The 22,927-nt window shown below is 35.9% G+C and overlaps 1 protein-coding gene and 2 long non-coding RNA genes across 3 annotated transcripts in view; all 3 read left to right on the forward strand.

The window, feature by feature from the left end:
- Positions 1–22,927, forward strand: part of LOC5565349 (synaptogenesis protein syg-2) — a 284,790-nt gene that overhangs the window by 17,000 nt on the left and 244,863 nt on the right. The window contains exons 2-3 of the mRNA XM_021838630.1: positions 1,891–2,238; positions 2,319–2,429. Of these exons, the coding sequence (XP_021694322.1) occupies positions 1,891–2,238; positions 2,319–2,429 (459 nt within the window). The remainder of the gene's footprint in view (positions 1–1,890; positions 2,239–2,318; positions 2,430–22,927) is intronic.
- On the forward strand, positions 8,487–9,532 carry LOC110674128. Its single transcript, XR_002498689.1, has 3 exons — positions 8,487–8,790; positions 8,896–8,972; positions 9,040–9,532. It is a non-coding gene; the product is annotated as an uncharacterized LOC110674128 (long non-coding RNA).
- Positions 16,967–18,073, forward strand: LOC110674129. Its single transcript, XR_002498690.1, has 3 exons — positions 16,967–17,331; positions 17,437–17,513; positions 17,581–18,073. It is a non-coding gene; the product is annotated as an uncharacterized LOC110674129 (long non-coding RNA).

A 22,927-nucleotide genomic window follows, 5' to 3' on the forward strand; every position in this document is an offset into this window, starting at 1 on the left:
TTGGGAAGCTTCTCGAGACGCTTTGGGAAGCTTCTGGAGTCACTTTGGGAAGCTTCTGGAGAAGCATTGATAAGCTTCGGGAAGCTCCAGGGAAGCTAGTCATAGCTTAAAGTTGTTTTCTCCAATTTTTCTTCCCTTTTAACTTAAAAAAATAATCTCTGTTTACCTATAATTTCATGAATATTTAATCGATTCTTACTCATTTTTCATGCTTTTGAAGCTTTTTTAGTAGTTTTTAGATTGTGGGTACAACAAAAAATTTAAAAAAAAGTTTGACTTAGTTATTTAACAAAAACTTCCCAAAACCATTATTTTTCAATTTTTCAAAATTTTGTCAGTTGAACGGCAATACTTGAGCTGAAACTAGTTTTTCTCATTCGTCAAACCTTTTAAAAGATCTTAAAAGCAATTTTTAATAAATTTAATAACAACAATATTTTCGAAATTTTAAAAAATTGCCGGCGAAGAAAAATCTATAAGTTTAATAAATTTGAATCCTGCATAAATAACCAAGTCAAATTTTGTTTAAATTAAAATTGTTGTATACACAGTTTGCAAACGAGTAAATTAGCTTCAAAACCATGAAAAAAAATCCGGAATCAGATTAGTTATTATGAAGTTATGGTCAAACAAAAATGTGTTTTTAGTTAAAAAGAAGAAAAAATAGAGAAAACTACTTTTAACCAAGACTTGTTTTGTTTTTGAAATTTGGTTTTCTGTTAACTTTTCATAAATATAATTTGAAAGAGAATGATGCCAAGAGTTTCAAAATTGGTTGGAGAACAACAAAGTTATGAAGATTTCACTGAACATCATATTTCATAACATGAAATTCACCCGCTTGCGCAACCTCTAAATCTTGATATTTTTCGCCCAAAATTTGAGGTTTGCCTTTTCAGGTGATTTGAATCCAGAAGAGCACACGGATTTGTAGTTTTGAGAGCTTTCGAAAAATAAGTCGCACCTTACTTTGGAAGCTTCTGTATAAGCTTTGGGGAGTTTCTTAAGTTTTCAAATTCTTAGCAAGTACCTTCACCTGAGCTAACGTTACTGATTTCATTGTAGTTAAATGTTAATATAACAATATATTTTGATTACTAGTTCTATATATTCTAGTTAGATTTTTCAGTGACCAATCATACAAGTTTTCAGTTCAAATTTTGGTTCTTGAAAATGTGAGCTTTGACTTCAATTTAACTTCTCATCAATAGTTACAGTAAATCTGTACGGAATCTAATGTTCGATATTATAGTCTGATGTGAACATAATTTCTCCCGAACGAATGTTCTCCACAAAGCTGAAGCCGTAAAAGATGATTTCAAACATGTTCCAGGGTACATGTCTTGAAAACCTGATAGTCTTGTTTTTATACATCGAAAAATTATCCAGATTTCGAAAAACCATCGATTTAAAATAATTGCACATCCGTCAAAAAATGTCGGTGATTGAAGCAGGCTTAATTTTGATTGCAGAACTTGAACTTGTAAGATGAAGCTGAAAATAGTCAGCGAAATTGAACAGACCTTGACTAGCATTTCCAATCCACATAATTGACAAATAATTCTATATTTTCTCCAAAATCTAGGTAAAATGGATTCCAGTAGTCAATGAAAGTGATTACTTTTGGAACATTGGACAAAACAGTGGGCACTTTTTAGTGGGGATGTTACTCCATGAAAAGAAAGAAAAAACATCTGATTGAAAACACAATAAATTTCAGACCGTATGTGAATGTTTCGTTATCTTACTTTTCTCACCATCGCTTATTGTGCACAGCATCGATGTGGTGAAGTTTGTTTTGCATGATATCCTTGAATATCCCATTAAAAGAACTCGATATTGTTAACGAAAAGATTATTAATTACTCACCCTTTCATCCCTTTCCTACAGTTCCCGCCCGAACGGTATGGGCCGCCGAGGGCCACCTGGCCGAGCTGCCCTGTGACATCACCGCCCAGGCTCAGGACGCCGTCAAAGTGGTCCTGTGGTTCAAGGACTCCATTGGAGTTCCCCTCTACTCGGTGGACTCCCGATCCGGCGTCTCGGTGCAGGAGGGCGTCCAGTGGGCCACCGGCGACGACCTGGGCAAAAAGCTGAAAATGGTCATCACCGAAAATCTCAAGGAAGCCCGCCTCCAGATCAGCAACATCAACCAATCCGATTGTGGCGTCTATCGGTGTCGGGTGGATTTCTTCAACTCGCCGACCCGCAACTATCGGTTCAATCTGACGCTTGTTGGTAAGTGTTCGGTTTCGGGTTTTACGTTCGGAAAGTTCATTGAGACGATTACCTTTATTTTTTTTTTCCGTTTCAAACAGTGCCACCAGAAGAGCCGCGGATATTCGACGCTCAAGGAAAGGAGATCGCCACGGTAGCCGGACCCTTTCGGGAAGGGCACGAGCTGTTTCTGTCCTGTCAAGTATCGGGAGGTGTGTTTTGTAGTTCCATAAATTCGATCCCATAACACTAGACGACAAAATCCAAACTGCTTTTTCAATTCTCACATTTGCACTAACTTTACAAGAGCTACATATAACAAATAATAAATAAGTCCGTAAACCAGTGTTGCCCAGTGTAATACCAGCAAATACAGATTTATGATCCCCAAAACTTCCCGAAGCAAATGGAAAACTATGATTTTCGGGAGATAATATCCACTTGCTCTCCGAAATCTAACAGAATTCGTGTGCCTGCAGAAGGACAACAATCCTCACATCGCCTCCCCAGCCGGGCTTCTGGGTGAACAAACAATTCAAACGAATTTTACGAGCAGACGATGATGGAGCAGGTTCCAATCCCTTTGTCGGGTCCCATAAAATGTTCTTCTTGCTTCAGTCAGCGGGAAAGTTGGGTTGTTCGGATCGGAAAATAAACTGCTTGCAGCAGTTAAATTCTTTTGCAGTTGAGGCCCCGATCAGGAATTTATAACAAAATTAAGAAAACAATTACATCAATCGTTGATACATGTATCAACGGTTGTTTCGTTCAGATATGCTTAAAAAACGTGTTCTGGAAACATTTCATCATAATGACATAATGATAACGAAACCCGACCCACCTACAGTTTGCCGCTTTTAACCCGATGTCAACCTGACATGGGTTTGACATCTGGTACAATTTAACCCGACTCGAACATGACGTCTAGTATTGTCAGACATGACGCAGATCCGAGTTCATCTCGCGTCTTAATTAGTATATTTTTTACCTAGGGGAACTTACGTATTGTCGGCAGCCTAAGCAGCTGAACTTTTAAGAGGGAAATTTTACGCAACAATATAACACAACTATCAGCAGGAGACACCTGAAGTACACTTGAGCACTCTTCATCTATTAGTTATTATACACAAAACACTATTTTATTCTCTTAATCTTCTATTTTTCCTCACCAAAGTCACGAGGCACTTGGCAATTTCTATTGTCGGCAATAAAAATGTTCACTTCGGCAATCCAAAACTGCGCAAAAACTAGTTAATGTATTGATAACATTTCGTATTTGTTGACAAATCCTGAAATTGAACGTCACTCATTATTTTCGACTCGTTGAAAGGGCCAATGCAGAAAAATACAGACTGCACTGAGAACAAAATTGCAGTTATAAATAAAATAGCAGAGAGTCAAATTGAATACACAACGCCACTAAATTTATGCAGACTAAGGCGCCGTCCACAAATTACGTAACGCTCAAACACATTTATTTTTTTCATGCAAAGACCGTTGCGGAGGGGGGAATGGTCGAAAATTGTACATTTTAACGTTATGTCTTAAATAGACGCTGCCTAATGTCGTTTTCATTTAAATAAAAAATAAATATATATATAATCGAATATTTTTTGTATTCAATCTCACAATGGCAGCATTTCGGCTTAAAAATTGCCATGTCATGGTTATTCGTGATCAAACGTCAACATCCCACCGCAAAATCGCTAGTGTTTGGAGGTGATTTTAACCTCCAAATTGCCAAATAACCTCAAAATCATCACCTCCAAGTTAGTTCTAATAACCTCCGTTATAATGGTGGCGCGTCGATCGTTGCAAGTTTAACAGTCAATAAACTTGCAACAAATGCGAATCCAACCTAGAAGTTGCAGCGTGACGTCATGGTTAATTGATTCATAATATTGTACTCTGCAATAAAAATCCACGGAACATGATTATCGGATAACTTGAATGTCAGAGTTGCGTTTGAATGGGTTACATGCAGGTCCTCACACTACTGTTTATTAGGGTGCGGCTTATACTTCAAAAGCTCTCAAAACCAAAAACTCTTGTACTTTTATGAATTTGAATCATATTCGAAGAGAAACCTCAAAGTTTGAGCTAAAAATATTAAGATTTAGAGGGGGCACAAGTGTCTTGGAGGTAAATTTTCAAGTTATAAAAATGGCCTTCAATGAAGTCACCATAACTTCGGTAATTGCAAACCAATTTTGAAACTATCAGCACCATTATCTTAGACATTAAATTTATGAAAACTTTGTAGAATATCAAATTTGTGTAAAATCAAAACTAGTTTCAATAAAAAGTAGTTTACTTCGAATGTTTCTTCATTTTACAAAAAAAAATATCTTTGTTTGATCATAACTTCATGAATACTCAACCGATTCCAAATCTTTTTGCATGGTTTAGAAGCTTACTTAATTATTTCAAACTTGTCATACACCACATTTCACTAAAAAAAGTTTTTTGACCAAGTTATTCATCAAAAACTGCACAAAAACATAATTTTTTACCGTCGTTTTATTTTTTTAATTTTGTCAGTTAAACAATATTTTTAAAGCTGAAACTGGTTTTCCTCATTTGTAAAACCCTTGAAAAGGATTTTAAATTATTTTCAAACAATAATATATTTGCTCATGTTAAATAATAAATGCACTATTCAACTCGTAATTAAAACAAAATGCTTTATAAACAGAAGTTTTATAGGAAAAATGTAATTTTTGGCGAAGAAATTTAAATAATCCAAAGAAATTCGATTTTTTCTTTAAAAAATCATGTTTTTGGCTAGTTTTTGATACAAAACTAAGCCAAAACCATTTTTTAGAAAAATGTGTTGTATGAACAATACGGGAACAACTATTTTTTGCTTCAAGAACATGTACATACAAATATTTGAAATCGGTTGAATATTTATAAAGTTATGGTCAATCAATATGAATTTTTCAGTTAAATGAAGAAAATTTTGAAGAAAACTACTTTTAATAAAGACTTTTTGATTTAAGACAAATTTGATATTCTACAAAGTTTTCATAAATTTAATATTGAAAATAAGGATGCTAAAAGTTACAAAATTGGTTAGAAATAACCGAAGTTATGGTGACTTCACTGAAGGCCATTTTTTATAACTTGAAAATGCACCTTAAGACGCTTGCGCCACCCTTAATCCTTATATTTATTGTTTAAACTTTGAGGTTTCTCTTCCAATATGATTTGAATTCATAAAAGCACACGAATTTTTGGTTTATAGAACTTTTGATAATAGGCCGCACCCTAGTGTCTATGCGCAAAAAATCGCTAAAAGGTAACGCAAAATTAAAAATCCTACAGGCTTTTTTACTTTTTTTACGATCATATTATTCTCAGTGTATGAGAAAATCAGAAAAGGCCCTTTGCAAATAAATCCACTTATGATTTGACACATATACATCATCCTCTGATTGCCTGTAGAACAACAGGAGTGTTGCCAAAATAGTTAACTACAATAGAATACGTATATTTTATATATATATGTTTCTCAGTATATTGAAGTTTATGCGCTACAATCTTCAGATAAGGAAAGTACTGAAAGGCTCAATTATTACCAATGCATGCTTTGTTGCCTAATTCCAATGAATTAATTAGTTGTGTTCGATTTTTTCAATTAATTTGAATTGAGAATAAAAAATACACCGCGATTGAATATGGTTTTCTGGCAACCTATTCCCGTAATAAAAAGTGATTGCCGAGGAAAGCAAAGTGCATTAATTTTAATTTGTGATTTGAAGCATAAAAATTAAGTATTTTCGAGTGATTTATACACAAATCAAAAGTTTAATAGTGCATGAGTGATCGGTGCGTAGCTTTTGTGACAAATAAGTATTGGAGCGGAGAATTGGACCTTTCAAAGTGGTGAGTTTTTCTTAAGCTGTTCTTGTGTTGTTTTATTCGGCAGCTCACGAATGACGCTAATTTCGTAAGCATTTATTTCATTCAATGATAAAACCCATGTTATATAATATTTTTGTGAAAGATGAGGTTTACATGGAAGATTATAGTTCAAGGTACATTGAAGTTAACTCTTGTTCCGTAGATAAATTTAAACAAGGACGATAAGTTAGTGCTGCCGAAAATACCCTCAGGGTGCCGAAGCCATCATTTACCCTATATTTAGTGTTGTATAAAACAGAATGTGTTTCAATTTTGAAATTATTGCTACAATTTCTGTTATAGTTTTGTTACAGTCAGTGTTTATTTTGTTGAAAAAACAATTAATTTAACAACTAATAACCTTATCACTCTAAAAAAAATAACATCAGTCGTTATAATTATGTTTTCTTTTTCTGATCGGGTTGGTCCAACAGCAGTGATGACGATGTTGACGGCGACGGAACAGAAGAGACTATACAATATATGTGTATCGGGGCGTAATTCAGAGAGAGAGAAAGGCGAGAAGTTTTCCAAAATCGAAACCGGGCGAAAGGGGTTGCGCTTTTATTTGCTGATTTGGAATTCACTCCTTGCTTGTTTGGCAATCATGGGAAACTGCTCGAGGTGACACTTTTCTTTACTGGGGTGCCTTGCTTGATTTTATGGGCTAAGCAGCGAGATTTTATCGCGGGGCTTTTCAAATCAGTATCGGCCGAAGCTTGTCAAGGCGGGTCGAGGAAACTCAATTTAGGTATAAGGGTAAAATATACGGATTTGAAATCAAGATAAAACTTAGCGCATCTTTAAATTAAATGCAGATAATGAGATAGAAAGCTCCTACGGTAATTGGCTCAACCTTCCATAAGCTCCATACAATTTGATATAACAGTTCCATGTCAAATCGGTCAGTCACAGAATTCTTCGATTTGCAGTATAGTTTGCACATGTTTTTGGTACGGTACAAGAAGTGTTTTCCATAGAAAAAAAGGATCATTTAGGCTCGAAAATAACTTTTGAAAATGGCCTATGAATTTTTGCTACTTAGTTGAAAAATTCTATCTCCGAAACGGTTGATTTTAGAGAAAAATGTTCTATGAAGAATTTGTAGTAAACCGCTTGGGCTATAAGAAAAAAATACACACTGAAAAAACATTTAATGTTTTCATGACATATTCAAAAATATAACTTAAATTCTAAATTACACAAAAACCCCATTTCCAATTTTTTTTTGATAATCTTGATAGTAAACAGAAGTTTGGGACAAAGTTTCATGATGGAGACATTTTTATAAAAAAAAGTTTTTCTAAGATCAATTATTTCAATATTTTTTTTGTCAAAATAAATACGTTTTTATGATACAATAAGAATCTTGAAATGATTCTAAACCATAATGATTATATGGATAACTTCTCTAGAAATGTTTATGAATTATATCAATTTTAATGAAAACAAATATTATTTGAGTACTGAATTAGGTGATTTTCATTAGTTATTCGCGATTTTCCATCAAAAATAATACGTTTTTGGAAGTAAAGACCACATATATTTTCACTCTTTTATTTTCCTTGATAGAGAATCACGAAAAACTAATAGAAATGACCTATTTTATTACTTAATTTATGATATTTTGTATAAAACTTTAAACAATTCCTAAATGGCTACTTCTAGAGAAGTGATCAAGATAATCATTATGGTTTAGAATAATTTCAAGATTCTTATTGTATCATCAGAACGTATACATTAAAAAAACAAAACATATTTTTTCAGTGTATATTATTTTCTTATAGTCCAAACGGTCCACTACAACTTCTTCATAGAACATTTTTCTTTAAAGTCAACAATTTCGGAGTTAGATTTTTTCAAATAAGTCGCATGTAAAATTTTATAAGCCATTTTCAAAAGTTATACTCGAGTCAAAATTATCAATTTTTCCACTGAAAACTCTTATTCTACCATACCAAAAACATGTGCAAAATTTAATCCAAATCGAAGATTATCGAGCACGATTTTTATTATTTTCGACTCACTCTGGAACTTAGACGATAAGTTAGTGCTGCCGAAAATACCCTCAGGGTGCCGAAGCCATCATTTACCCTATATTTAGTGTTGTATAAAACAGAATGTGTTTCAATTTTGAAATTATTGCTACAATTTCTGTTATAGTTTTGTTACAGTCAGTGTTTATTTTGTTGAAAAAACAATTAATTTAACAACTAATAACCTTGTAACGTTTTGATGTATTTTTAAAATAAATTTGAAAAATATTATTAAAACAAAAAATGAATTGCCTAACTTTGCTTTGCGCATATGTAAATAAGATTTAAAGCTATTTTTATATTATAATCGATAATTTCAATCAAAAGAACCTTTTAACATTTAAAGAACCATTCACCATAAAGCCTTTGTTTGCTATAAAATTTTAAGCTTTACTGAGATAAAAGCTCTAGTAGTGAGTAGGATTAAATGTAGATGGCCCGCGAAAATTGTATTAGGTAAATCTCGTCTAAACAACTTATACTAGTATGCGTGAAAAGTAAAAAAGCATGAGATAACATTTTTAGGGCTGTTAAAAGATTTACAATCGTCCATCTTTCACTTTCATCTAAACTCGGCTCTGAAGCAGAAGTTAGTTCCCGTGTTCTAGTGATTTTTTCTTTTCCAATTAAGGTGTGTAGATTAGTTAGTTAGTTGATTTAACTACTTTTTGTCAAAGAAACTTTATAACGGAATAGTGGTAAAGTGAAATGGCATTTATTAATCTTATTTTATTAGTTACGTTGTTACGATCCAGATTTATCCACGAGGAGCGAAAACTCTGCTTCGTGCGTGTTCGCCCCACTTATAAAAAGGTAATCTACAATTTGAATTCATTTATATTTAATTTAAAACTAATGAAAGATTTGTGTCGGTCCTCAGCGTCCGATAGACGCTTTTTCGTGGGAGCTAGAAGCTCTGATTCAGAAATCCCCCATTGTTCTGCACGCTGTGCACCGTTGGTCCGTGCCGGTCCGCCATTACGGTAGTTAAACGGGAGTAGAGGTTTTTCCGACCTGCTGAGATTCCGAAAGGAGGAGACAGTAGAGTTTCGGACCACGAGCCGACGCCCTATCCCGCAACTTTAGTTCGACCCTCGACGCACGTAGACCCGGCCTAGCTACGCTACTGCTGAGCCAACCCGAGCACCCCTCATCTGGTGACTCCGCCGGCCGTCGAACATCGCATGCATCCGGCGTATCCCTCGGCGACAAGTAACGTAACGCCTCGAGCTCCAGTAGCATAAACCCTGCGCAGGTATGTCGACATACATGGCCATATTACACACCACAACACACACTGTACATATCACCCACCCGCATGAATCTTTCCGTAAATAGAAAATGAATACATAGATGAATTCAAGTTAAGTTTACGTTTACGTTTCTTTATTCACGTACGAGCCCTGTGGTATTTTGTAGTCCGCCCAGGCGTTTAGATACATCTCACGTTGCCACTATTGATGCGGTTTCATTCACTCGCTGCTTCGGTGCGTTCACCTCAGCCTTTATTCACTTTGTTTCGCTGGCTATCTACAAAATTCTCCGCTAGAAACCGTTCGATCATAACCCTGTAAATTGCGCTCATGCTTCAGAAAGCTTAGTCGGGCAATTCAATAAACACGACCAGTGGTCTCTCAATAGCGAGAGTGGCGCAAAAGCCACTGCGTTTGCTGCGATTTATTAGAAGATACGACGGACGGTTACATTGGCGCCCAACGCAAAATTTAAAGTCCATTTGCTACTGAATTTAAGTTTATCTGCAATCATTGAATTTTGAATTGAATTATTAAATTATCTTACACTTTTATATACCTATTACCCTTTTTTATGATCAGCATTATTATCATTATTATTATTTATTATTATTTTTTTCGTCTTATATTATTTTTTTTTCTTTTTCTCGAACATTGCATTGCATTTTTTTTTACACGTTGTTCATTGCATTTTAAGTTAAGGGTTAGGTTAGATATAAAACAAAATACAGTTGAATTGGATGGTTTATAGGTGATTAATGAATTAAAATATAAGTTTTTTTTAGTTTTTTTCCATGATTTTTTTTTATTTTTTGAAATATTAACTTGAATTTGTGTCTGTTCTGAATACAGAACAGTCAATTTTCTTTTTATTTTATTTGTTTGGATTGGGTATTGATTTTTCCTTTCAAAATGGGAAGATACTACATTTTACCCAACGCAGATCATTTAACTGAAGAGGAGCTTAATTTTGAAATAACACTTAGGAACGTTCAAGTCGAGATTGACGCTAAGCTGGAGGATAGAAGACGAGCGTTGAGGTACGCTTATAAAACAGAGCGATTAGAGCCAAAACTTTATGATACCGGTCTTTCTATCGTTGACGAAGCGGCAAACCTCGAGAAAATTGTGAAATCTTTAAAAAAAAGTTTGCGGGAATCTTTTGATTACGTAATTGTTTCTCGACTCAGACATTATTTGATTCGTTTAGCCTCTTCTAAAGCTGAAAATGAAGAAGAGAAGGAGTTGAAAATGGATTGTTGTAAGCAGATAGAGGAAATTATGCGAGCATATAGGCAAAGGGTTACTTACGACCCTGAACATTCAAATGATGAAACTGATCAGGACTTAGGTGATGGAGCAAAAGGATTAAAGGATTCATGGAGAAATCCTAATCCTAAGGCTCTCGCTAAAACAGAGAAATCTCATTCTGATACACAAGAGAAATTCTATAGATCAAACAGAACAGGTACAACTCCAAAAGACAGAAGAGAGTTAGAAGACAAAGAAACAGACAAAGATTCACGAATCAAAAATAGGAAACAAGAAGATGACTTCGAAAGAAGTAGTGAAAAATATGTAACTCGAAATGGGAAAGAAAAGCGGGTAGAAAGAACAGCAAGATCTTCTTCTTATCAGGTGAAAGACAGACACAAACACACTGAAAAAGTTAGGAAAAACAGGGTATCGTGTTCTATGACAGAGTTCTCAGACTATGATGAGAGCGATAGTACCAAAGAAAGTAGAAAAAGAAGCAACAGAAAGACAGGTAATATGTCCAGAGGTACATGCTATATGACCTCAACGAGTGGTAGTAGTACAGAAGAAGAAGAAGAAGAAGAAGAAGAAGACGATGACCGATATATTTGGGATAGACACAGAAATTCGAATAGGGCATACACACCCCACAGACGCTATAGGGTTCAGAGAGAAGAATACTACCAACCTACTCGATCACGAGTAGAGAACTGGGATATTGTTTTCACTGGTGATGCAAGATCTATGCAAGTGGAAGATTTTTTAAATAGAGCAAAAAAATTAGCAAAACACGAGCGAGTAAGCAAAGCAGAACTATTGGACAAAATACATTACAAGCTGAAAGGAGAAGCCAGTGACTGGTGGTTTACCAGAGAGGACCACTGTACCTCATGGGAAAAATTCGAAAACGAAATTCGTTTTAGGTTCGGTAATCCCAATCGTGATCGTGGCATAAGAGCACAATTACGAGAGCTCCGACAAAAAAGAGGAGAAACGTTTGTAGCATTTGTAACCGAGGTTGAAAAGCTTAACCAGTGCCTTAAACATCCCCATTCTTCTCGCACAATTTTCGAGATTGTATGGGAAAACATGAAACCTCATTACAGGTCTAAGTTAGCCACGACAAGAGTTCATAATTTGGAACATCTTTTAGACCTCAACCATCGTATTGATGCTACCGATCTTAGCCTTTACAGATATGGTGTTAATACGCGTAATGAGATACATAACATAGACGCTCGTAGCAACTCAGAAACCGACCACTCTTCACTGGAAGAATACTCAATAAACGCACTTCAACGAAAACCTAGAACAGGAAGGGAAAATCAAAAAACTATTCACACTTCACCCCAAATTCAAATGTTGCCAGAGGCTGATGTGTCAGCTTTGAAATGCTGGAACTGTCAGAAGACAGGGCATCACTGGCGAAACTGCAAAGAAACAAAATTAATCTTCTGCTATGCTTGTGGTAATTTGGGCCGAACGACAAGGACTTGCGAACGTAATCATCCTCAGGTAAACCCAACCTCTATTAACTATCATCAATCGTTAAACTAGATGCGGGGTGTACCGATAGGAACCCGTTCATCTCGCAAGCGATTAAAGCGGTTCCAAAACAAGAACTTCCTGAAAATCCTGGAAACTACAAGAAGTACCAAGATGTCCTACACATCAAAGTAAACCCGAATATCTGCCCTAAGATACGAGTATCCATATTCGACTCAGATATAATAGCTCTGTTAGACTCAGGAGCTAGTATTAGCGTCCTGAATTCGACAAAACTAATTGAAAAACACGGACTAAAACTTTTCGAAGCCACGGTAGTAGTCAGTACAGCCGATAATACCGAACATGAATGCCTAGGCTATGCAAACGTCCCTTATACATTTGCAGGTATTACTAAGGTAATCCCAACCATCATTGTCCCCCAGCTCTCAAAACCACTTATTTTGGGAATGGATTTTTGGCATGCCTTTGGCATCAGGCCAATGATAAAATGTGAGAATCAATTGTCTGATGTTGCTTTCTTGGACATACACGGCCGGCCGATGATTGATTTCATTTCTCCAGATCATATTCTACCATGTAACTCATCGGAGAATGAATCCGAAATTTCCTTAAAAATTTGCTCGTTAGAACTAACAGAGAACGAATCAGTGATTTGTCACAAAGCAACACTTGAGGAAGATGAGTCACTAGAGTTGCCATCACTGGAACTCCCAAACGATTCCGAATTGAATATAGACAATATTGAAACAGAACATGAGTTAACGGAAGCGGAGAGAAAACAGCTCACAGACACATTAAAATGTTTCCAATGGACAAGTGAGAACAAATTAGGTCGTACAAATCTTATAGAACACGAAATTGAGATTATTGAAGGAGCTAAAATGCGGGACTTACCTATGTATAGGTACTCGCCAAGCATTTGGGAAACTATTGAAAAAGAATTAGAAAGGTACGAAAAACTGGATGTGATCGAAGAGTGCACTAGTGAGTTCGCCAGTCCACTAGTGCCAGTTAAAAAATCAAATGGACAAATAAGAGTATGTTTAGACTCGAGAAAAATTAACTCTATTACAAAAAAAGACGCGTACCCAATGCGCAATATGAATGAAATTTTTCATCGATTGAAGAAGTCAAAATATTTCAGTATAATAGACTTGAAAGACGCATACTTTCAAGTACCATTGAAAGAGAGTTATCGTAATTATACTGCTTTCAGGACTCCCAAGGGACTATTTAGGTTCAAAGTAGTCCCATTCGGACTGAAAAATGCTCCTTTTACAATGAGCCGACTTATGAACAAAGCAATGGGATTTGACCTCGAGCCTCACGTTTTCATCTACTTGGATGACATTGTGATTGCGACTGAAACCTTAGAAGACCACTTTCGTCTGTTGAAAGAGGTGGCCAAACGACTTGCTAAGGCTGGTTTAACTATATCAGTACAAAAAAGCCGTTTTTGCAGACGGCAAGTAAAATATTTGGGGTATTTGTTAACGGAGAAGGGCCTGGCTATCGATAGCTCCAAGTTAGAGCCCATTCTTAATTACCCTCGGCCTAAGTCCATCAGAGAGGTTCGAAGGCTCATGGGGTTAATGGGTTTTTACCAAAAATTCATTAATAATTACAGTCACATCACGACTCCCATAACTGAATTACTGAAAAAAACTAGGAAATTCAAATGGACTGAAGATGCAGAGCAAGCATTAGACGAGTTAAAATCTGTTTTAACATCTGCGCCAGTACTAGCTAACCCTCGATATGATTTGCCATTCGTTATCGAGACTGACGCATCTCAGCTTGCCGTTGGTGCTGCCCTTCTTCAGGACCACCCCGAAGGCAAGCGAATAATTGCCTACTTCAGTAAAAAGTTGTCCAGTACGCAACGTAAATATGCTGCAACAGAAAAGGAGTGCCTCGCGGTTCTGTTGGCAGTTGAGAATTTTCGCCACTATATTGAAGGCACTAACTTCAAAGTCATAACCGATGCAAAAAGCATCACATGGCTTTTTACAATCACTGCAGCGAACGGCAACTCAAGACTCCTGCGCTGGGCTTTAAAACTGCAATCTTATGATTTTAGCATAATCTATAGGAAGGGGAAGGACAACGTCCTTGCTGATTGCCTATCAAGGATTGAGGCAGTGCAGATAGTCGATGATGAATACTTAAAGTTACGTAATCAGATTATTGGCAATCCTGAGGCTTTTAAGGATTTCAAGGTTGAAGGAAACAAAATTTTTAAATTTGTCGAGAACACTAAAAGGATTGAGGATAAACGATTCCTTTGGAAGTATTATCCTCCCAAACAAGAGAGAATCGGAATAATCAATGCAGCCCATGAACCCGCCCATTTGGGATACGACAAAACAATTTTAAAGCTAAAAGAAAAGTTTTTTTGGCCAGGAATGTCCGGAGAGACCAAACAATACTGTAAAACATGTGTTCCTTGTAAGACTTCTAAAAGCACCAACGTAAATGCTGTTCCACCTATGGGGTCCCAAAAACAAAATTGTGAGCATCCTTGGCAGTTTTTAACATTAGACTATTTGGGTCCATTCCCCCCATCGGGAAGAGCGCAAAGCACCTGCCTTCTCGTGGCCACGGATGTGTTCTCAAAGTTCGTCCTTGTGCAGCCATTTAAACAGGCCACGGCTTCGTCACTGGTCAAATTCCTTGAACAATCAATTTTCTTATTATTCGGCGTTCCACAAACGATACTCACAGACAATGGTAGCCAGTTTACTTCGAAATTGTTCAAAGACTTACTGGAACATTATGGTGTAACCCACTGGTTAACACCATCCTATCACCCACAAGTGAACAACTCTGAAAGGGTAAATAGGGTAATCACGGCAGCTATAAGGGCCACAATCAAATCAAATCATAGATCATGGGCTGATAATATTCAACACATAGCGAATGCTATTAGAAATGCCTCTCACGAATCCACAAAACAGACCCCATACTTCGTAACGTTTGGAAGAAACATTATTTCTGACGGACGAGAATACGAAACATTCAATAATACGGATGGAAACGACCACACTATTTCTCCTGAGCAAAGGAATCAGGTGTACGAACAGGTACGCAAAAATCTCCGCGAAGCATATCTTAAACAATCAAAATATTACAATCTACGGTCTAGCACTAAAGCACCAAAATATTTGATTGGGGAAAAAGTTTTGAAAAAAACCACTTTCTTGTCCGATAAAGGAAAAGATTTTTGTGCCAAACTGGCGCCAAAATATGCAGAAGCATACATCACCAAAGTTCTTGGCGATAGCTATGAATTGGCTGATAACACAGGGAAGCGCTTAGGAATTTTCCATGCCACTTTCTTAAAGAAGTTTTGATCTGAAATGATGAATTAAAAGCTATGAAGTCCATACGATGATTACTACTGGGTCAACTTCCAACGAAAACACTTCCAAATCCAAAATCCATTGAAAACGGAAAGTAAACAAACAGATTGTTTATGAACACATACTTGTATATATTTTTTCTATGTATATATTCGATTTAAAACTTTAAACTAACTATTGGAATCACTTTCACACGTTCAAGTCGATATAAGGTTCACTGTTGTTTCTCAATGAACTCATTGACACGATGAGCTGATAGCATAATTGCACTTTTCTTCCTTCTTCTCTTTCTATAGTTGTATGCCAGTAGCAGGTAGCAGGTTAGGTAGTCAGATGTAGTCGTATTGGTGGAAGCATAGCATAAATCGCCGTCCTCCATGTTGTATCGAGGAAATCAGAATTGTTGCAAAGTTTAAGTTGTCCTCCTTCGCTCCTTACCTGTAAATAGAAGAATTCCATTCAATAAACAAATTAACTGAAACATAGATAGATACTCTCCAGATTTAGATAGTAATTTCAGCAGCATTCCGTAAGTTTTCAGCAGTTTCTGGTTTGCACATTTCTCAAGGTACAATTGAGCTCTCGCCGAGCGGTGTCACGAACACATGCGCAAATTTGCTGGTTGAAAATACTGCCATTTGATTTTGCTGGGAACAGCTGATCTTTGTTTATATTTTCCACCAGCAATTTTTAAGTAGTGTTGGTGACATGTACCGTGTTGTTACACGAGCGCAGAAACCACTATTGCTTTTCGTTTGTCTTCCACTTTGACAGACAGTTTTCATCGCTCTGTCAAAATTAACACAGGGTTGGACAAAATACTGGAACAGGTGATGCGATGTTTTTGGTGACAGTCAGAGCTGTCACAGATTGTGGATAATATACATAGCGTTTATTAGTATGAGTCAGCGGATGGCTGATGTAGTGAAATGTTATGACTCTGATTATTTACGTTAACGTGCTGAAAATCAATGCAATGTTCAAAGTTTGATTTGATAAAGTTGATTAGACGCAAAATTTGTAAGCAGGGGTGTGCAATAACGTTAAGTCGAAAGAGGATCGATATAGACATAGGTACACACCGCTTGATATACGTTTATTTATATAATTCAGTTTTCGGTTCGGTGTACCAATATGTTGGGTAAAAGCTCAATAAAGTATATCAGTTTACTTTTCTCGATTCGTCACCTTAGGATAGTTGTGATCAGCCTGATGTTGATTTGACAAAAATAATGGATAGGTAGCAAGTGGACCAGATTTTGTTTAAATACTGTACATATTTTTGAAGGTTATGAAAATTTGATCAATTTCACATTGATCAAATTTTCATAAAATTGTGTGGTGTGATGTAACGTTTTGATGTATTTTTAAAATAAATTTGAAAAATATTATTAAAACAAAAAATGAATTGCCTAACTTTGCTTTGCGCATATGTAAATAAGATTTAAAGCTATTTTTATATTATAATCGATAATTTCAATCAAAAGAACCTTTTAATATTTAAAGAACCATTCACCATAAAGCCTTTGTTTGCTATAAAATTTTAAGCTTTACTGAGATAAAAGCTCTAGTAGTGAGTAGGATTAAATGTAGATGGCCCGCGAAAATTGTATTAGGTAAATCTCGTCTAAACAACTTATACTAGTATGCGTGAAAAGTAAAAAAGCATGAGATAACATTTTTAGGGCTGTTAAAAGATTTACAATCGTCCATCTTTCACTTTCATCTAAACTCGGCTCTGAAGCAGAAGTTAGTTCCCGTGTTCTAGTGATTTTTTCTTTTCCAATTAAGGTGTGTAGATTAGTTAGTTAGTTGATTTAACTACTTTTTGTTAAAGAAACTTTATAACGGAATAGTGGTAAAGTGAAATGGCATTTATTAATCTTATTTTATTAGTTACGTTGTTACGATCCAGATTTATCCACGAGGAGCGAAAACTCTGCTTCGTGCGTGTTCGCCCCACTTATAAAAAGGTAATCTACAATTTGAATTCATTTATATTTAATTTAAAACTAATGAAAGATTTGTGTCGGTCCTCAGCGTCCGATAGACGCTTTTTCGTAGGAGCTAGAAGCTCTGATTCAGAAATCCCCCATTGTTCTGCACGCTGTGCACCGTTGGTCCGTGCCGGTCCGCCATTACGGTAGTTAAACGGGAGTAGAGGTTTTTCCGACCTGCTGAGATTCCGAAAGGAGGAGACAGTAGAGTTTCGGACCACGAGCCGACGCCCTATCCCGCAACTTTAGTTCGACCCTCGACGCACGTAGACCCGGCCTAGCTACGCTACTGCTGAGCCAACCCGAGCACCCCTCATCTGGTGACTCCGCCGGCCGTCGAACATCGCATGCATCCGGCGTATCCCTCGGCGACAAGTAACGTAACGCCTCGAGCTCCAGTAGCATAAACCCTGCGCAGGTATGTCGACATACATGGCCATATTACACACCACAACACACACTGTACATATCACCCACCCGCATGAATCTTTCCGTAAATAGAAAATGAATACATAGATGAATTCAAGTTAAGTTTACGTTTACGTTTCTTTATTCACGTACGAGCCCTGTGGTATTTTGTAGTCCGCCCAGGCGTTTAGATACATCTCACGTTGCCACTATTGATGCGGTTTCATTCACTCGCTGCTTCGGTGCGTTCACCTCAGCCTTTATTCACTTTGTTTCGCTGGCTATCTACAAAATTCTCCGCTAGAAACCGTTCGATCATAACCCTGTAAATTGCGCTCATGCTTCAGAAAGCTTAGTCGGGCAATTCAATAAACACGACCAGTGGTCTCTCAATAGCGAGAGTGGCGCAAAAGCCACTGCGTTTGCTGCGATTTATTAGAAGATACGACGGACGGTTACAACCTTATCACTCTAAAAAAAAATAACATCAGTCGTTATAATTATGTTTTCTTTTTCTGATCGGGTTGGTCCAACAGCAGTGATGACGATGTTGACGGCGACGGAACAGAAGAGACTATACAATATATGTGTATCGGGGCGTAATTCAGAGAGAGAGAAAGGCGAGAAGTTTTCCAAAATCGAAACCGGGCGAAAGGGGTTGCGCTTTTATTTGCTGATTTGGAATTCACTCCTTGCTTGTTTGGCAATCATGGGAAACTGCTCGAGGTGACACTTTTCTTTACTGGGGTGCCTTGCTTGATTTTATGGGCCAAGCAGCGAGATTTTATCGCGGTGCTTTTCAGTATCAGTATCAGCCGGTGCTTGTCAAGGCGGGTCGAGGAAACTCAATTTAGGTATAAGGGTAAAATATACGGATTTGAAAGCAAGATAAAACTTAAGCGCATCTTTAAATTAAATGCAGATATTGAGACAGAAAGCTTCTACAGTAATTAACTCAACCTTCCATAAGCTTCATACAATTTGATATAACAGTTCCATGTCAAATCGGTCAGTCACAGAATTCTTCGATTTGCAGTATAGTTTGCTCATGTTTTTGGTATGGTACAAGAAGTGTTTTCCATAGAAAAAAAGGATCATTTTGGCTCGAAAATAACTTTTGAAAATGGCCTATGAATTTTTGCATGCTACTTAGTTGAAAAATTCTATCTCCGAAACGGTTGATTTTAGAGAAAAATGTTCTATCGAGAAGTTGTAGTAAACCGCCTGGGCTACAAGAAAAAAAAAATACACTGAAAAAATATTTAATGTTTTCATGACATATTAAAAAATAAAACTTAAATTCTAAAAACCCCATTTCCAATATTTTTTTTTATTTTTTTTAAATAATCTTGATAGTAAACAGAAGTTTGGGAAAAAGTTTCATGATGGAGACATTTTCAATAAAAAAGTTTTTCTAAGAACAACTTTTGGTCGATTTTTTTTTTAAGAATCTTGAAATGATTCTAAACCATAATGATTAGGGTCGATGTACCAATAGCCGCATAGCTAAGAACAAATATTCGTATAAAATCGAAAAATAACGCCGGCGTCATTATTTTTACACTATCTGAAAGCTTTTTATCTTGGTTTTGTGGGAAAAATATGAAAACTACGAAAACTCATATGTTTGTATTTATTATCGCTTATGCCACTATAGGAATACATGTGCCTATAGTAGCACTATTTTTAATTTCTGTTCCTATAGTAGCACTAGCATCACAGCGTTGGCAAAATACTAATCAAAACCGTATTTTTACAAAGCTTTTTTATTTTTCCTTCAAAGTGTGGATCAAATGCTTTCGTTTGATGTAAAAAAAAGATCCTAATTCATTAATTATTTCGTATACTAAAAAATAGTTTCTCTCTGTAGTGCTACTATAGGAACAATAGGTTTACTATAGGCGCAAGGGAGCTCAAATTTTAAGCAAAACTAATTTTTTCGATCATTTTTTGAACAAAATCAAGCTGTGTATCAATGGTACTTAGATAAATAGGTCCTGACCTTCATGTCAAAAAATATTTTGAAAAGATTTACAGAAAAACAGCCGTAAAAAGCCACTAGTGCGACTATAGGGGACTGTCCACTAAGGGAACACTGATATGGATAACTTCTCTAGAAATATTTTTGAATTATATCAATTTTAATGAAAAAAAAATATTTGAGTACTGAATTAGGCGATTTTTATTAGTTATTCGCGATTCTCCATAAAAAATAATACGTTTCAAGATTCTTATTGTATCATCAGAACGTACACATAAAAAAAACATAACATATTTTCTCAGTGTATATTATTTTCTTATAGTCCTAACGGTCCACTACAACTTCTTCATAGAACATTTTTCTCTAAAGGGGATTTTTTTATTTCCGTACGAGTTTGGGCCGAAAGGTCTCAGATTTTCATGAAACTTTTTCCACAGGTAGGGTTCATCAATATATGATTAAAAAAATTGAGAAAAATTCAGAGTCGCCTATTTTCCCGGAAAACTCAGTTGGAAATTTTTTGTTATCCCCTGACACTACTTACTTTGAAAAATCATTACTCAAGAACGAAGCATCTTAGAAACAAAGTTTTTTATGAAAATGAAAACAAATTTTCTCAGGAATAAAAAAAAAATATTAACTGAAAACAGTTTTCCACAAAATTTTCCACCGTTGAGAAAATTCGTAAAGAAAATCCGGAAAAACTATGTTTCAATTAGTGGAAAACTTTCAAAAATATATTTTTGAGAAGGTAATTTCATAAGCTTTAATCGCTGAAATTTTTGAAATGTACATTTTTTTTTTTCGTTTTTGAGTTATGGCCAATTTTGTGGAAAATGACCATATAAGCCTTTTCTTTGAAAACCCATTTTTCAATCGAAGCATCGGAAAAATAAAGATTTTTTATCAAAGCAATTGCAAATTTTCTAAATCATCTGAAAAAAAAAATTATGGGATTGGTTTTAATGAAGTATAAGTCTGAATGGATGATATTTTTCATTACACCGCTAAGAAAAACTGAAAAAAACTGTTTCTGCCTCAATTTTTCATTACACTGAAAAGGGATTCTTTCTTTTCTATGGAACAAATAAGATTATTATTTGTTTTAAATTTTATTAATTCAATTATTCAGTATATAACTTACATTTTCATCTTAATACTATCTATTTTTTCAACCGGGAAGATTGTCTTTGGTTGTTAACACCAGAAGATTTTCGTTTCTTTGTATTATTTAGAACAAAGCATGCTGTATTTTCTTGGTTTTCATATGCATCTGAGAATTCACTAGCAAAAATGCTTCGTTCGTCTTTTGGTATAAATGAATGATATTTTTTGTTCCAGGAATTGGAACAAGGTTAGAAAATCTTTCCTGAAGAAATTTTTCAGCCTCTGAATAGTCATTTTCGGTTGCATAGATAGATTCCCAATCTTTTTTAAATTGGTCTTTCACCTTTTGCAATACAGCCCAGTCGAAAAATTGTTTGGCGTTATTAATTTCTGCTGACTTTCTAATACTAGCATCTCTTGAGTAGTGTTTGATCCTTCGACCTTGACGCTTGCTCCTGCGGGGGCGGGCGATGAGGACAGGATCAAACATGTCGCGCGTCGGTAGTTTAGCAGTGAAAAAGTGATCGGTTCGTTAGTAGTGTTTGATCATTCGACCTTGACGCTTGCTCCTGCGGGGGCGGGCGATGAGGACAGGATCAAATATGTCGCGCGTCGGACGAGTAAAGTGAAAAATTGCCGCGTTCGATAAGTCCTTATATGTATATATGATTTTTCAACAAACTATGAATGGTTCGTCACTGTGAGTGTCGACATAAACTCTGATTCATGAATTATTAATATTTAACTTTTTTTCAAAACACCCCTTTCTTTTTACCTAAATTTTTGTAATTAAAAAAAACTTTGAATGGTTCAACACTACAAGTGTAGACTTCCGAAAGGTTCACTTTATTCAACAAACTCTGGATGGTTCGTCACTCTAAGTGTCGGCATAAGAATAGGAGTGTTAGGAATGTTACATTTAGGTATTTGTTCAACAAACTTTGAATGGTTCGGCACCCCAAGTGTCGGCATAATCATGTTTATATGTCACAAATAATTATTTATCATGGCCTAATCGCTTATCAAAGTGAATCCTGTGACCCAACGATCCTCCCTATTAACAAACATCCCTCCCAGTAACCTTTGTGGAGATGCAGAGGCAAACACGGTCTCCAAATAGCAAAGGTTACACACTAACATTCCTTCCCTCAATCCCACCTGACTGCAAGGACGTGGCCGGCGCCGTTATTGACCCTGTATAAAGAGAGGCACTGAATTATGCACACTGAAGAAGATTATGGCCAATCCCAGTCAAACTTCTAGTTGATTCTTTGTGCATTTTCACTGACTTCGGTCAATCACGGAATAGCAACCATTGATATGTGTAGTCAGTCTAAGCTAAGCTAAGCTAAGCTAAGCTTTCTAATACTAGCATCTCTAGCCATTCGCTTAATGTCAAATTTCAAAAATGTATGCAACCATGAAAATGATTTTAAAATTTAAAGCAGAATGGCACTTTTTCCAACCTCACATGGAAAAGGTCCTTGTGATGGTATCGGTGGCAACATTAAGCGAATGGCTAGAGATGCTAGTATTAGAAAGTCAGCAGAAATTAATAGCATCAAACAATTTTTCGACTGGGCTGTGTCGCAAAAGGTGAAAGACCAATTTAAAAAAGATTGGGAATTTATCTATGCAACCGAAAATGACTATTCAGAGGCTGAAAAATTTCTTCAGGAAAGATTTTCTAACCTTGTTTCAATTCCTGGAACAAAAAACATCATTCATTTATAATAAATCAAATTTAAAAAAAAAATAATAATAATCTTATTTGTTCCATAGAAAAGAAAGAATCCCTTTTCAGTGTTATGAAAAATTGAGGCAGAAACAGTTTTATTCAGTTTTTCTGAGCGGTGTAATTTTTCTTGAAAAATATCATCCATTTCAACTTATA

Source organism: Aedes aegypti, chromosome 1, assembly GCF_002204515.2.
Source record: "Aedes aegypti strain LVP_AGWG chromosome 1, AaegL5.0 Primary Assembly, whole genome shotgun sequence".
In the NCBI taxonomy this organism is placed as follows: domain Eukaryota; kingdom Metazoa; phylum Arthropoda; class Insecta; order Diptera; family Culicidae; genus Aedes; species Aedes aegypti.